Raw genomic sequence first — 14,448 nt, 5'->3', positions numbered from 1 at the left:
CTGGTGAGGCAAAACCGCAACTCATCAGTGAAGAGCACTTTTTGCCAGTCCTGTCTGGTCCAGCAACGGTGGGTTTGTGCCCATAGGTGACATTGTTGCCGGTGATGTCTGGTGAGGATCTGCCTTACAACAGGCCTACAAGCCCTCAGTCCAGCCTATTGCGGACAGTCTGAGCACTGATGGAGGGATTGTGCATTCCTGGTGTAACTTGGACAGTTGTTGATGCCATCCTGTACCTGTCCCGCAGGTGTGATGTTCGGATGTACCGATCCTGTGCAGGTGTTGTTACACATGGTCTGCCACTGCGAGGACAATCAGCTGTCCGTCCTGTCTCCCTGTAGCGCTGTCTTAGCTGTCTCACAGTACGGACATTGCAATTTATTGCCCTGGCCACATCTGCAGTCCTCATGCCTCCATGCAGCATGCCTAAGGCACGTTCACGCAGATGAGCAGGGACCCTGGGCATCTTTCTTTTGGTGTTTTTCAGAGTCAGTAGAAAGGCCTCTTTAGTGTCCTAAGTTTTCATAACTGTGACCTTAATTGCGTACCGTCTGTAAGCTGTTAGTGTCTTAATGACCGTTCCACAGGTGCATGTTCATTAATTGTTTATGGTTCATTAAACAAGAATGGGAAACAGTGTTTAAACCCTTTACAATGAAGATCTGTAAAGTTATTCGGATTTTTACGAATTATCTTTGAAAAACAGGGTCCTGAAAAAGGGACGTTTCATTTTTGCTGAGTTTTATTATCATGGGCTTAAACTGGGCCTTGGTTGGATCTTCTAGCAGGACAACGAACCAAAGCACACCTCAAAATCAACACAAAATGGTTCACTGACCACAGAATCAAGGTTTTACCATGGCCATCCCAGTCCCCTGGCCTAAACCCCATAGAACACCTGTGGGATGAGCTGAAGAGGAGAGTCCACAAGTGTGGACCTTGAAATCTGAAGGATCTGGAGAGATTCTGTATGGTGGAATGGTCTCAGATCCCTTGCCATGTGTTCTCCAACCTCATTACGCATTATAGGAGAAGACTCAGAGCTGTTATCTTGGCAAAGGGAGGTTGCACACAGTATTGAATGAAGGAGTGCCAATAATTGTGGCACACATATATACTTGAGAAAAATATTAGTTTAATTATTTTTTGGCACCAAAAAGTTAGGTTGCGTCACCATACTGGCAGAACAATTGCCGCAATGTGTGTGCAACAAGGTTTTAAAAACACTTTAGTTCCCACAACTGTACATGTCTCCTACATACCTCTTCCAGACTGTCCTGTAGACTCTCAATGTGTGAACGGCAGTTCTCCAGATCGCTGTCTCCTGGGACCGTGATGATGCCCAGTGGAATAGCTGAGACAGGGAAAAGACATTCTGTTACAGTAGTTTCCAAATAAAATCAAATTTTATTGATCACATAGACATGTTTAGCAGATGTTATTGCTGGTGTAGCGAAATACTTCTGTTTCTAGCTCCAACAGTGCAGTAATATCTAACAAGTAATATCGAACAATTTCACAAAAATCTAAAGTAAAGGAATGGAATTAAGTATATATAAATATTTGGACGAGCAATGTCGAGAGCGGTATAGACTAAAACACAGTAGAATAGAATATAATACAGTATATACAGTTGGAGTCGGAAGTTTACATACACCTTAGCCAAATACATTTAAACTCAGCGTTTCACAATTCCTGACATTTAATCCTAGTAAAAAAATTCCCTGTCTTAGGTCAGTTAGGATCACCACTTTATTTTAAGAATGTGAAATGTCAGAATAATAGTAGGGAGAATGATTTATTTCAGCTTTTATTTATTTCATCACACCCCCGTGGGTCAGAAGTTTACATACACTCAATTAGTATTTGGTAGCATTGCCTTTAAATTGTTTAACTTGGGTCAAACGTTTCGGGTAGCCTTCCACAAGCTTCCCACAATAAGTTGGGTGAATTTTGGCCCATTCCTCCTGACAGAGCTGGTGTAACTAGGTCAGGTTTGTAGGCCTCCTTGCTTGCACACGCTTTTTCAGTTCTGCCCACACATTTTCTATAGGATTGAGGTCAGGGCTTGGTGATGGCCACTCCAATACCTTGACTTTGTTGTCCTTAAGCCATTTTGCCACAACTTTGGAAGTATTCTTGGGATCATTGTCCATTTGGAAGACCCATTTACGACCAAGATTTAACATCCTGACTGATGTCTTGAGATGTTGCTTCAATATAGCCACAAAAATGTCCTTCTCATGATGACATCTATTTTGTGAAGTGCACGAGTCCCTAATGCAGCAAAGCACCCCCACAACATGATGCTGCCACCCCCGTGCTTCACGGTTGGGATGGTGTTCTTAAGCTTGCAAGCCTCCCCCTTTTTCCACCAAACATAACGATGGTCATTATGGCCAAACAGTTCAATTTTTGTTTCATCAGACCAGAGGACATTTCTCTAAAAAGTACAATCTTTGTCACCATGTGCAGTTGCAAACCACTGTCTGGCTTGTTTATGGCAGTTATGGAGCAGTGGCTTCTTCCTTGCTGAGCGGCCTTTCAGGTTATGTCGATATAGGACTCGTTTTACTGTGGATATAGATACTTTTGTACCTGTTTCCTCCAGCATCTTCACAAGGTCCTTTGCTGTTGTTCTGGGATTGATTTGCACTTTTCGCACCAAAGTACGTTCATCTCTAGGAGACAGAACACGGTCTCCTTCCTCAGCGGTATGACGGCTGCGTGGTCCCATGGTGTTTACACTTGCGTACTATTGTTTGTACAGATGAACGTGGTACCTTCAGGCGTTTGGAAATTGCTCCTAAGGATGAACCAGACTTCTGGAGGTCTACAATTTTTTTATGAGGTCTTGGCTCATTTCTTTCGATTTTCCTATGATGTCAAGCAGAGGAACTGAGTTTGAAGGTAGGCCTTGAAATACATCCACAGGTACACCTCCAATTGACTCACATAATGTCAACTAGCCTATCAGAAGCTTCTAAAGCCATGACATACTTTTCTGAAATTTTCCAAGCTGTTTAAAGGCACAGTCAACTTAGTGTATGTAAACTTCTGACCCACTGGAATTGTGATACAGTGAATTATAAGTGAAATAATCTGTCTGTAAACAATTATTGGAAAAATGACTTGTGTCATGCACAAAGTAGATGTCCTAATTGACTTGCCAAAATTATAGTTTGTTAACAAGAAATTTGTGGAGTGGTTGAGAAACGAGTTTTAATGACTCCAACCTAAATGTATGTAAACTTCCGACTTCAACTGTACATATGAGTAATGCAAAATATGTAAACATTATTTAAGTGACTAGTGTTCCATTATTAAAGTGGCCAGTGATTTCAAGTTTATGTATATAGGGCCGCATCCTCTAAGGTGCTAGTGATGTCTATTTAACAGTCTGATGGCCTTGAGATAGAAGCTGTTTTTCAGTCTCTTGGTCCCAGCTTTGATGCCCTTTGCTAATGTGTTGGAGCAAAAGCCTGCATGTTTCGATCTGCTATATCCCTGCCATAGTGGTCTCCTTAGTAAGGGAATGACAGAGGTGCAGTGTGTAGAATATGTATGTTTATACTCACAGGCCTCTTTGAGCTTGTCCTTGTCGTAGTGCAGGGCCTCATAGGCGTGCATGCTGATCCTGCTCACTCTGATCTGCAGCTTCTCAGGAACCGGCTGCTGACTGAGAGGACACAGACAGAAACATTATGCTTGTACATATTGTATAGGTCAGTGTTTCTTAATGCTGGTCCTGGGGACACAAAGGAGTGCACATTTTAGTTTTTGCCCTACAAATAAACACCTGATTCCACTAATCAACTCATCAAACCTTTGATTAGTGGAATCAGGTGTTAATGCTAGGGCAAAAACTAAAATGTGCACCCTTATGGGTCACTAAGACCAGGATTAAGAAACATTGGTATAGATTATTGTTGGCTGGGAGAGAGCTACTAGACATCCATATGGAATCATATGGATAGCATTAACTCTAGCCTCGACTACAGTCATTCTAGGTTTCTGATCTAGAACACAATGTTGAGGTCCGGTATCACATTTACATTTAAGTCATTTAGCAGACGCTCTTATCCAGAGCGACTTACAAAATGGTGCATTCACCTTATGATATCCAGTGGAACAACCACTTTACAATAGTGCATCTAAATATTTTAAGGGGGGGGGGTTAGAAGGATTACTTTATCCTATCCTAGGTATTCCTATCACAAGGTTTATGGTTACTAACTCATTGAGCTGGGGCATGGAGATCCTCCTCTTGGTCTTCTGCACCATGTTGGCTTGGTTCCTCAGGTTGATGTAGATGACGGAAGGGGCCAGCTTACAGGGCTCGCCATCTACCTGCATGGGGATGGACTTGTAGGTGGTCAGGGTCACTTCCTTACACTGGTTCAACCTCTCGCCGTGACCGCCCACCTGCAGAGTGGCCTGGAGGGACAGAGAGTAAGAGAGAGCGAGAAAAGTGAACTGAATTGAATCCATTTTATTGATCCCCCATATGGAAATTGAGAGATACTGATGAAAGATAAACAAGGATATTGTAATGAAAACAACATTCCCTCCCGAGTAGCGTGGGGGTCTAAGGCACTGCATCTCAGTGGTTGAGGCGTCACTACAGACACAAAGCCTACAATGTGCATGTTAGGCTGTACAAATGGTAATTAATATATTCCATGAGATGTCAGAGGACATCAGGTATGGTTGAGAGCTCACCAGAGAGGTCATGGTGAATCCGATGACCTCGATGCAGCCGTCGTCATGTCTTTGCGGCTCAAAATCAAGGTGCTCACTGGGGTGACCCCACGGCTTGGTGCCGGCACAGTAACTACAGCACACAATCAAAATACAACACTTGATAACAGGTATAATGCATAATTCTTTATAACTTGTTGCAAACATGTCTGAGCCTTTATTATGTATTTTAATAAGACTTCTAATATGGTATGTCTCTATATTAAAGAAACGTTCTACCGACTCAAAATGGCTGGTATTTTGTCAGGCCATAGAAATGCACTTGAGAGGTCATCTTCTAGCTTTGCAATTACCTCTTCTGTGACAGCATGGGCAGAGCTATTGATAGCCATATTCAATTTACAGTAGTCCATTTATTACTTATTATTCTGCCTCTATGAGTGTATAGGCATAGATGTGTAAATAAACTGATTAAAGGTGTATACCACCACCTACTGTACTGGAGTGTGTATAGTCTGAACAGGTAAAAGCTAAGGTTGGTTATTGCCACCTGCAGCGGTTATAGAATGTTTGCTCAGGAGCGTAATTCATTGGTTGACCCCTCCCGCTGACCTGGATGGAATTATGGGGATCCTTCTTTAACCCATAGCAAGTCCCATGCAAAACAGACTACGAGTCACGCTCATAATGAGATGAATATATCACATTATAAGGGTGTCATACAGCACATGCTCATGTTATGTCTTACACTGCTGCATCATAATGCCATCTGGTCCATTTGTATCGTTCTGTGTGTCCATTGAATTGACTCAATGCCTATTAATGGGAGTGTATACAGTGCCTTTGGAAAGTATTCAGACCCCTTGACTTTTTCCACATTTTGTTACATTACAGCCTTATTCTAAAATGGATTCAATTGTTTTTTTCCCCCCTCATCAATCTACACACAATACCCCATATACACAAAGCAAAGACAGGTTTTTAGACATTTTTGAAAATGTATTTTAAAAAAACCCAGAAATTTCACATTTACATAAGTGTTCAGACCCTTTACTCAGCACTTTGAAGCACCTTTGGCAGCGATTACAGCCTCATGTCTTCTTGGGTATAACGCTACAAGCTTGACACACCTGTATTTGGGGAGTTTCTCCCATTCTTCTCTGCAGATCCTCTCAAGCTCTGTCAGGTTGGAGGATCTCTCTGTACTTTGCTCCATTCATCTTTCCCTCGATCCTGACCAGTCTCCCAGTCCCTGCTGCTGAAAAACATCCCCACTGCATGATGCTGCCACCACCATCCTTCACCGTAGGGATGGTACCAGGTTTCCTCCAGACGTGACGCTTGGCATTCAGGCCAAAGAGTTCAATCTCGGTTTTATCAGACCAGAGGATCTTGTTTCTCATGGCCTGAGAGTCCTTGAGGTGCCTTTTGGCAAACACCAAGCGGGCTGTCATGTGCCTTTTACTGAGGAGTGGCTTCCGTCTGGCCACTCTACCGTAAATGCCTGATTGTTGGAGTGCTACAGAGAGGCTTGTCCTTCTCAAAGTTTCTCCCATCTCCACTGAGGAACTCGGGAGCTCTGTCAGAGTGACCACTGGGTTCTTGGTCACCTCCCTGACCAAGGCCCTTCTCCCCCAATTGCTCAGTTTGATCGGGCGGACAGCTCTAGGAAGGGTCTTGGTGGTTCCAAACTTCTCCCATTTAAGAATGATGGAAGCCATTGTGTTCTTGGGGACCTTCCACGCCGCAAAAATGTTTTGGTACCCTGTGCCTCGACACAATCCTGTCTCGGAGTTCTAAGGACAATTCCTTCGACCTCATGGCTTGGTTTTTGCTCTGACATGCACTGTCATCTGTGGGATCTTATATAGACAGGTGTGTGCCTTTCCAAATCATATCCAATCAACTGACTTTACCACAGGTGGACTCCAATCAAGTTGTAGAAACGTCTCAAAGATGATCAATGGAAACAGGATGCACCTGAGCTCAATTTCGAGTCTCATAGCAAAGGATCTGAATACTTATGTGAATAAGGTATTTTATTTATTTTTTATACATTTGCAAAAATGTCCCAAAAACTTTTTTCGCTTCGTCATTATGGGGTATTGTGTGTAGACTGATGATGACATTTTTTTTATTTAATCAATTTGAAAATAAGGCTGTAATGTCACAAAATGTGGAAAAAGTCAAGGGGTCTGAAGACTTTCCGAATGCAGGTGCATCCAGTTTCAAAATATTCTAAACGCTTACCTGGGAATGTTGAGGAACACAAGACACTGCAACTTCAGGTCCTGGACTTTAGAGGTGAGGTCTGTGCCGTCACACTGACAAAGAGGGGTTTCAGAGAAACAGAGTACAGACCATAGAGTTACACATATATCTCTAGAATGGACATTGGTATCCTAGAAACATGCCTAAAAATCTACCATCTTCGCCAGGAAAATGTTAATTCTAGAAACTGATCAAATATGGTATATAGACACTCAGTCTTGGGACAATCTTTCTCATTGTGCTCTGGGTCTTAGTCCCATTCAGGTCTAGAAGTCCACTTACCACAACTTTAATGTGTTTGGCAAGGTCTTTGGAGCTGCCACTCAGAAAGTCAGAGAAGGCCGTCTGCAATAAAGAATCAGGTTTGAATTCAGTAGGAAAACAGTTTGAAACAAAGTGAAATGGGGATGTACTATCTGAACTTGTCCAATAAGAACGCTGGCTTTCCGTTTAAAACCGTTTTGAAACATTTTGCCCTAATGAACATGACCTAGATATAGCAGATCAGACACAGAGCAAACAACTCCATAGTGGGAGAGGAGCAAAGTTATATATTTTGTCAAAGCACTCACCCCTGCATAGAACATCTTATTCCGCAAACGGCTGTTGAATTTCTCTGGGTTGGCCTCTAAGGAGAGAGAGACTGCTTTAGACTGTTGCTGCAGTAACATAGTGACTATTTTCAGCTAGCAAAAGTAATTTCAGCTAGCGAAAGATGCACATTTTGGACAAACCTCTGGACTCGTGGAACCCCAGTGTGACGTGAGCGTCGAAGCCGAGGCTGAAGTAGTTGTTGAAGACATCAATTGGGAGCTAACAAACAAAGCAGAGACACATGATGTCAACAGAAATACAGTGCCCTCCGTAATTATTGGGACAGTGACAAATATTTAGTTTGTTTGGCTCTGTACTCTAATACTTTTGGTCCCCTAAAATGGGGGGACTGTGTACAAAAAGTGCTCGAATTTCTAAACGGTTCACCCGATATGGATGAAAATATAAAATTAAAGCGGACAGTCTGCACTTTAACCTCATAGTCATTGTATCATTTCAAATCCAAAGTGCTGGAGTACAGAGCCAAAACAACAACAAAATTGTCACAGTTAAAATAATTACAGAGCTGATGTACATACAGTAGATCAGCATACTGGTAGCACTGTTTATCCAAGAAAATGTTTCATTCATGTTACACAAATCCCATAATCAAATCAAACTTTATTTAAAGTGCATTTTAAATTACAACACACTTCAAATGAAAACAATAATAAAATGAGTTTTATCTGCCCCCTTTTAACCTGTTGGGGCTAGGGGGCAGCATTTGCACGTCTGGATAAAAAAAATGTACCCGATTTAATCTGGTTACTAATCCTACCCAGTAACTAGAATATGCATATACTTATTATATATGGATAGAAAACACTCTAAAGTTTCTAAAACTGTTTGAATGGTGTCTGTGAGTATAACAGAACTCATTTGGCAGGCAAAACCCTGAGACATTTTCTGACAGGAAGTGGATACCTGATGTGTTGTATTGACTTTAAACCTATCCCATTGAAAAACACAGGGGCTTAGGAATATTTTGGCACTTCCTATTGCTTCCACTAGATGTCACCAGCCTTTACAAAGTGTTTTGAGTCTTCTGGAGGGAGATCTGACCGAACAAGAGCCATGGAACGATGATGTCCCATTAGACACCTGGCGCGCGAGTTCATGTTGGGTACCCTCGTTCCAATACGTTATAAAAGAGTATGCATTCGTCCACCTTGAATATTATTCATGTTCTGGTTAAAAAGGCCCTAATGATTTATGCTATACAACGTTTGACATGTTTGAACGAACGGAAATATATTTTTTCCCCTCGTTCATGACGAGAAGTCCGGCTGGCTTACATCATGTGCTAACAAGACGGAGATTTTTGGACATAAATGATGAGCTTTTTTGAACAAAACTACATTCGTTATGGACCTGTGATACCTGGAAGTGACATCTGATGAAGAGAATCAAAGGTAATGGATTATTTACATAGTATTTTCGATTTTAGATCTCCCCAACATGACGGCTAGTCTGTATCGCAACGCGTATTTTTCTGGGCGCAGTGCTCAGATTATTGCAAAGTGTGATTTCCCAGTAAGGTTATTTTTAAATCTGGCAAGTTGATTGCGTTCAAGAGATGTAAATCTATAATTCTTTAAATGACAATATAATATTTTACCAATGTTTTCTAATTTTAATTATTTAATTTGTGACGCTGACTTGACTGCCGGTTATTGGAGGGAAACGATTTCCTCAACATCAATGCCATAGTAAAACGCTGTTTTTGGATATAAATATGAACTTGATAGAACTAAAAATGCATGCATTGTCTAACATAATGTCCTAGGAGTGTCATCTGATGGAGATTGTAAAAGGTTAGTGCATCATTTTAGCTGGTTTTATGGTTTTGGTGACCCTGTCTTTGACTTGACAAAACATTACACACAACTCTTGTAAATGTACTGTCCTAACATACTCTAAATTTATGCTTTCGCCGTAAAACCTTTTTGAAATCGTAAAACGTGGTTAGATTAAGGAGATGTTTATCTTTCAAATGGTGTAAAATAGTTGTATTTTTGAAAAATTTGAATTTTGACATTTATTTGGATTCAAATTTGCCGCTCTTGAAATGCACCTGCTGTTGATGGAGTGCACCACGGGTGGCACGCTAGCGTCCCACCTAGCCCCAAGAGGTTTTAAGGCACTGCATGGCCTTGCCCCCTTTTATCTGACGGACATGCTCGTTCAATACAACCCAGTGAGGGCGCTCCGCTCCCAAGAAGCCGGTCTGCTTATGGTTCCTAGATGCAGAACCAAGGCGGGGGACGGAGTGTTCTCTAATAAAGCACCTCAGTTGTGGAACAGCTTGCCCTGTCGGGTAAGAGGGGCAGACACCATAGAGGTTTTTAAATCACTTTTAAAAACCCACCTTTTAGCCAAGCGTTTAATACCTGTAAGTTTTTACGATGTGTACACAACTGAGGTGCTTTACTAGACAACACTCCATCCCCCGCCTTGGTTCTGCATCTAGGAACCATAAGCAGACCGGCTTCTTGGGAGCGGAGCGCCCTCACTGGGTTGTATTGAACGAGCATGTCCGTCAGATAAAAGGGGGCAAGGCCATGCAGTGCCTTAAAAGTTAAGAGTGAGATCTTAAAATCAGACCGATAGTTTACAGGCAGCCAGTGTAGTGCAGATAAAACTGGAGTAATGTGCTCATGCCTTCTAGTGTTAGTTAAAATCTGAGCTGCAGTGTTCTGTACAAGGTGTAGGCTTCTAATATTACAGCTTGAGCAGCTGGAGGAGGAGGAAATAAATAATTAGACACTTCATCCATGCATTTGTTTCATCTAGTCTAGCCTAAGATTGAAGTATGCTGTTTTGGATACGCTTTTTATGTGGTTGTAAAAAGTAAGGCCGGGGTCAAAGGTAACACCAAGGTTTTTAAGAACCATGTTTGGTGTAATGAGGCAACCATCAATGTTGAGAGTGAGGTCTGACACTTTGTTTGTAAATGTATTGTGGCCAAGTAGCATAATTTATGTCTTATCAGAGTATAAAGCAACAAGTTGTCATCCAGTGTTTAACATCTGTGATGCAAGTCTCATGCATCGTCTGGTTTAAAATATAAATACAATTGGGTATCATCAGTGTTGCAACGAAAGTGTATGTTGTGCTTGCAGATGACATTACCAAGGGGTAGCATGTACAAGTAAAATAAAAGGGGTCCAAGCACAGAACCTTGGGGAACGCCACATTCAACCTTGGAACATTCAGATTAATTATCACCCAGCTTAACGAATTGATACCACTCAGAGAGGTACGATTTGAACCAGTTGAGAAAATGTCCTCGTAGACCAACCAAGTATTCTAGCCTCTTAGTGAGAATAGCATCCAACGTATCGAAGGCAGCACTTAAATCTAAAAGAACAAGAATAGAGACATGACCATGATAAGAGGAAAACATTAGGTCATTTACTACCTTGACAAGCGCAGTCTCAGTGCTGTGAAATGGTCTAAAACCGTATTGGTAGGTTTCAAAGATACTGTGCGAATTTTAAAATGACGTCAGCCGTTGGGCTACGGCCTTTTCTAGTATCTTCAAAAAAAGGGGAGGTTTGAGATTGGCTTAATTACAACCAATTTAAGAGATTGATCATAGCATAGCATATACCTTCAAAAACATATTAAGCAATTACAAACGACATCATTCAATCACATTTTATTTTAAAATGTTATGCTTGTGATGTCCTTATCTCTATGCAGAGACATAAAACAATGCAAATACTAATAGTAAAATTAGCCCATAAGCTTTTGACGGCTGGTGTGAGACACTCTAAACTGAGTTAACCTTGTCTGTCTGGTGCTCGTCCTTCTCCTCGTGAACGGCCTCTTGGTTGGGCTCCACCAGGAGGTTCCAGCGATCCAACTGCACCACGTTCCCATCCTCCACATGAGACAGGATCTTAGACACTGGCTCATCAGTGTAGCCCTGCGGGAAAAGACGAGAGGAATTTCATAAAAACAAAAGACAAAAACATACATCCTCAATATCTAACTGAAATAATTTAAACAATATTGAAACAATACAACTTGTATTGTGTTAATCTAATTGCTGATTGTGTCTTTTCTTGCTACTGTGTCTCATTCCGCCTCTCTGATGACACAAGATAGCCTACTTAGCCTACCCAAGATAGCCTAACAGCGATTCAATAGCCCATGGTATTTTTAAGCAATAAGGCCCAAGGGGGTGTGGTATATGACCAATATACCACGGCTAATGGCTGTTCTTAACCACGACGCAACGCAGAGTGCCTGAATACAGCCCTTAGCCGTGGTATATTGGCCATATTCCACAATCCCCAGAGGTGCCTTAGTGCTATTATAAACTGGTTACCAACATAATTAGAACAGTAAACAAGTCATTTTGCATCATACCCATGGTATATACCACGCAACATCCAGAAGCCAAACTACACAGTTTATAATCTAGGATAAATCCCTAGTTCATGGTGTGGTTCCACACAGCCAGCCAGCCAGCCACTCACCCCTCCCCAGTTGAGAGTCCTGGCCAGGTCGTTCCCCGTCCCCAAGGGCAGGACAGCCACGGCAGGCGCAGGGTTCAACTGGAGCTGGTCCAAGACAGACAGGATCCAACCCACCTGGCGAACCAGGTAATTAGAACAAGAATTCACTCTCTGAATGGCACATGCCACGGTCAGAGGCAGACAGTGAACTATTCCTCTACTTATAGTCGTTATATGCATTACGTTTCAGGAATAAAAATTGTTTGATTATATTAATTAGAATATTACTAATGTGAAGCGCTGCTGTCTAGTACTCACTGTTCCATCCCCTCCACACGCCAAAATCCGCAGGTTGGGCACTTTGGAATACATTTCTAACCTTGAGGGATAAAAACACAACCGGGCACACTAATTAAAAACACAACAACTGCTTACGTTGTTATATCATTCTAAACACGACCAAAATGTTAACGTTTGTGAACGCAGTTGTTGCGTGTTTCTTACCCCTCCTTGGGCCCTCCCTGGGTGAGGTCAAACACCTGTCGGGGGTTGAGGTACCACATGAACGACTGGATGATCTTGGCTCCCTGCAAAACAATAGACATGAGTGTAGCAGAGGTGATTTGGAATTACGGCTGTGGCGGTCATTGAATTTTGTCAGCCGGTAATTGTCCTTAAAAATGACTGCCAGTCTCACGGTAATTGACCTTTAATTAACATAAACATGTTTAGCATCTCTGGGCTTCCACGCATACAAGCTGCCTTTGGAACATCTGCATTTTAAAAAGTCAAATAAATCCATTTAATACAGCCTATACCATCACAATAAAATAGATTATTTTACTTAGTTTTGATAGGCCTATAAATCTGGGAATGTCATAGAAAACAAAACATATGGGCTGCATGTCCTCATCATTCAAATTATTCAAAATCAATCATGAAGTGTTCAGAAAGTGATTGGAGGGACAATAGAGCGCTCTGTACCAGGCTATTAGCGAAGGCCGTTAACAAATTTGGTAGACTATCCATCAGCGCCATTCATATGCAAAGTTTTGGATGGGATTATCGTGACCGACGTTCACAGGGATTTCACTACGTTTTGAATCGTGACTGTAATACGGCCAATGCGACAGCTGTATTTGGAATTCGCGTGATGAGGTAGCCCTGTCTGAGAGTAGTAACACATATGTCGCTCTCTAACATAAAATACTTTCCTGTAAAGGTTAAGCTGTTGGGGGATCCCACAATGCATAGACATCATCAGTAATTCATTTCTACACTAAGGGATGTAGACAGTGTAACTAACTTCAGCGTAAATCTCTCATTGACATCAATGTACAGTGCCTTCGGAAAGTATTCAGACCCCTTGACTTTTTCCACATTTTGCTACGTTACAGCCTTATTCTAAATTTGATTAAATAGGTATTTTTTATCATCAATCTACACACAATACCCCAAAACAACAAAGCAAAAACAGTTAACATTTTTGCTAATTTATCAAAATAAAACACTGAAATAGCACATTTACATAAGTATTCAGACACTTTACTCAGTACTTTGTTGAAGCACCTTTGGCAGTGATTACAGCCTTGAATATTCTTGGGTATGGCTCTACAAGCTTGGCACATCTGTATTTGGGGAGTTTCTCCCATTCTTCTCTGCAGATCCTCTCAAGCTCTGTCAGGTTGGATGGGGAGAGTCGCTACACAGCTTTTTTCAGATCTCTCCAGAGATGTTAGACCGGGTTCAAGTCCGGGCACTGGCTGGGCCACTCAAGGACAGTCAGAGACTTGTCCCGAAGCCACTCCTGAGTTGTCACGGTTGTCGTTGTCCTGATGGAAGGTGAACCTTCACCCCAGTCTGAGGTCCAGAGAGCTCTGCAGCAGGTTTTCATCAATGATCTCTCTGTACTTTTCTCTGTTCATCTTTCCCTCGATCCTGACCAGTCTCCCAGTCCCTGCTGCTGAAAAGCTTCCCCACTATATGATGCTGCCACCACCACACTTCACCGTAGGGATGGTGTCAGGTTTCCTCCAGATGTGACGCTTGGCAATCAGGCCAAAGAGTTCAATCTTTGTTTCATCAGACCAGAGCATCTTGTTTCTCATGGTCTGAGTCCTTCAGGTGCCTTTGGCAAACTCCAAGCGGTCTGTCATGTGCCTTTTACTGAGGAGTGTGGCTTCCGTCTGGCCACTCTACCATAAAGGCCTGATTGGTGGAGTGCTGCAGAGACGGTTGTCCTTCTGGAAGGTTCTCCCATCTTCTCAGAGGAACTCTGGAGCACTGCTAGAGTGACCATCGGGTTCTTGGTCACCTCCCTGACCAAGGCCATTCTCCCCCAATTACTCAGTTTGACTGGGCGGCCAGCACTAGGAAGAGTATTGCTGGTTCCAAACTTCTTCCATTTAAGAATGAT

The 14,448-nt window shown here is 42.2% G+C and overlaps 1 protein-coding gene across 5 annotated transcripts in view; it reads right to left on the bottom strand.

The window, feature by feature from the left end:
- dgkzb (diacylglycerol kinase, zeta b) overlaps positions 1–14,448 on the bottom strand; it is a 114,429-nt gene that overhangs the window by 11,895 nt on the left and 88,086 nt on the right. For all 5 annotated transcript variants that reach the window (XM_014123989.2, XM_014123990.2, XM_014123988.2 and 2 more), the window contains exons 11-22: positions 12,537–12,619; positions 12,351–12,411; positions 12,054–12,167; positions 11,357–11,497; positions 7,707–7,785; positions 7,545–7,600; positions 7,255–7,317; positions 6,952–7,025; positions 4,723–4,834; positions 4,238–4,437; positions 3,579–3,679; positions 1,263–1,354 (exon numbers count right to left, since the gene is read on the bottom strand). In XM_014123989.2, coding sequence (XP_013979464.1) covers positions 1,263–1,354; positions 3,579–3,679; positions 4,238–4,437; positions 4,723–4,834; positions 6,952–7,025; positions 7,255–7,317; positions 7,545–7,600; positions 7,707–7,785; positions 11,357–11,497; positions 12,054–12,167; positions 12,351–12,411; positions 12,537–12,619 — 1,176 coding nt within the window. The remainder of the gene's footprint in view (positions 1–1,262; positions 1,355–3,578; positions 3,680–4,237; positions 4,438–4,722; positions 4,835–6,951; positions 7,026–7,254; positions 7,318–7,544; positions 7,601–7,706; positions 7,786–11,356; positions 11,498–12,053; positions 12,168–12,350; positions 12,412–12,536; positions 12,620–14,448) is intronic.

This window comes from Salmo salar, chromosome ssa10, assembly GCF_905237065.1.
Source record: "Salmo salar chromosome ssa10, Ssal_v3.1, whole genome shotgun sequence".
In the NCBI taxonomy this organism is placed as follows: Eukaryota; Metazoa; Chordata; class Actinopteri; order Salmoniformes; family Salmonidae; genus Salmo; species Salmo salar.
Note: the sequence above shows the minus strand (reverse complement) of the source record. Positions and strands in the feature narration are given on the sequence as shown.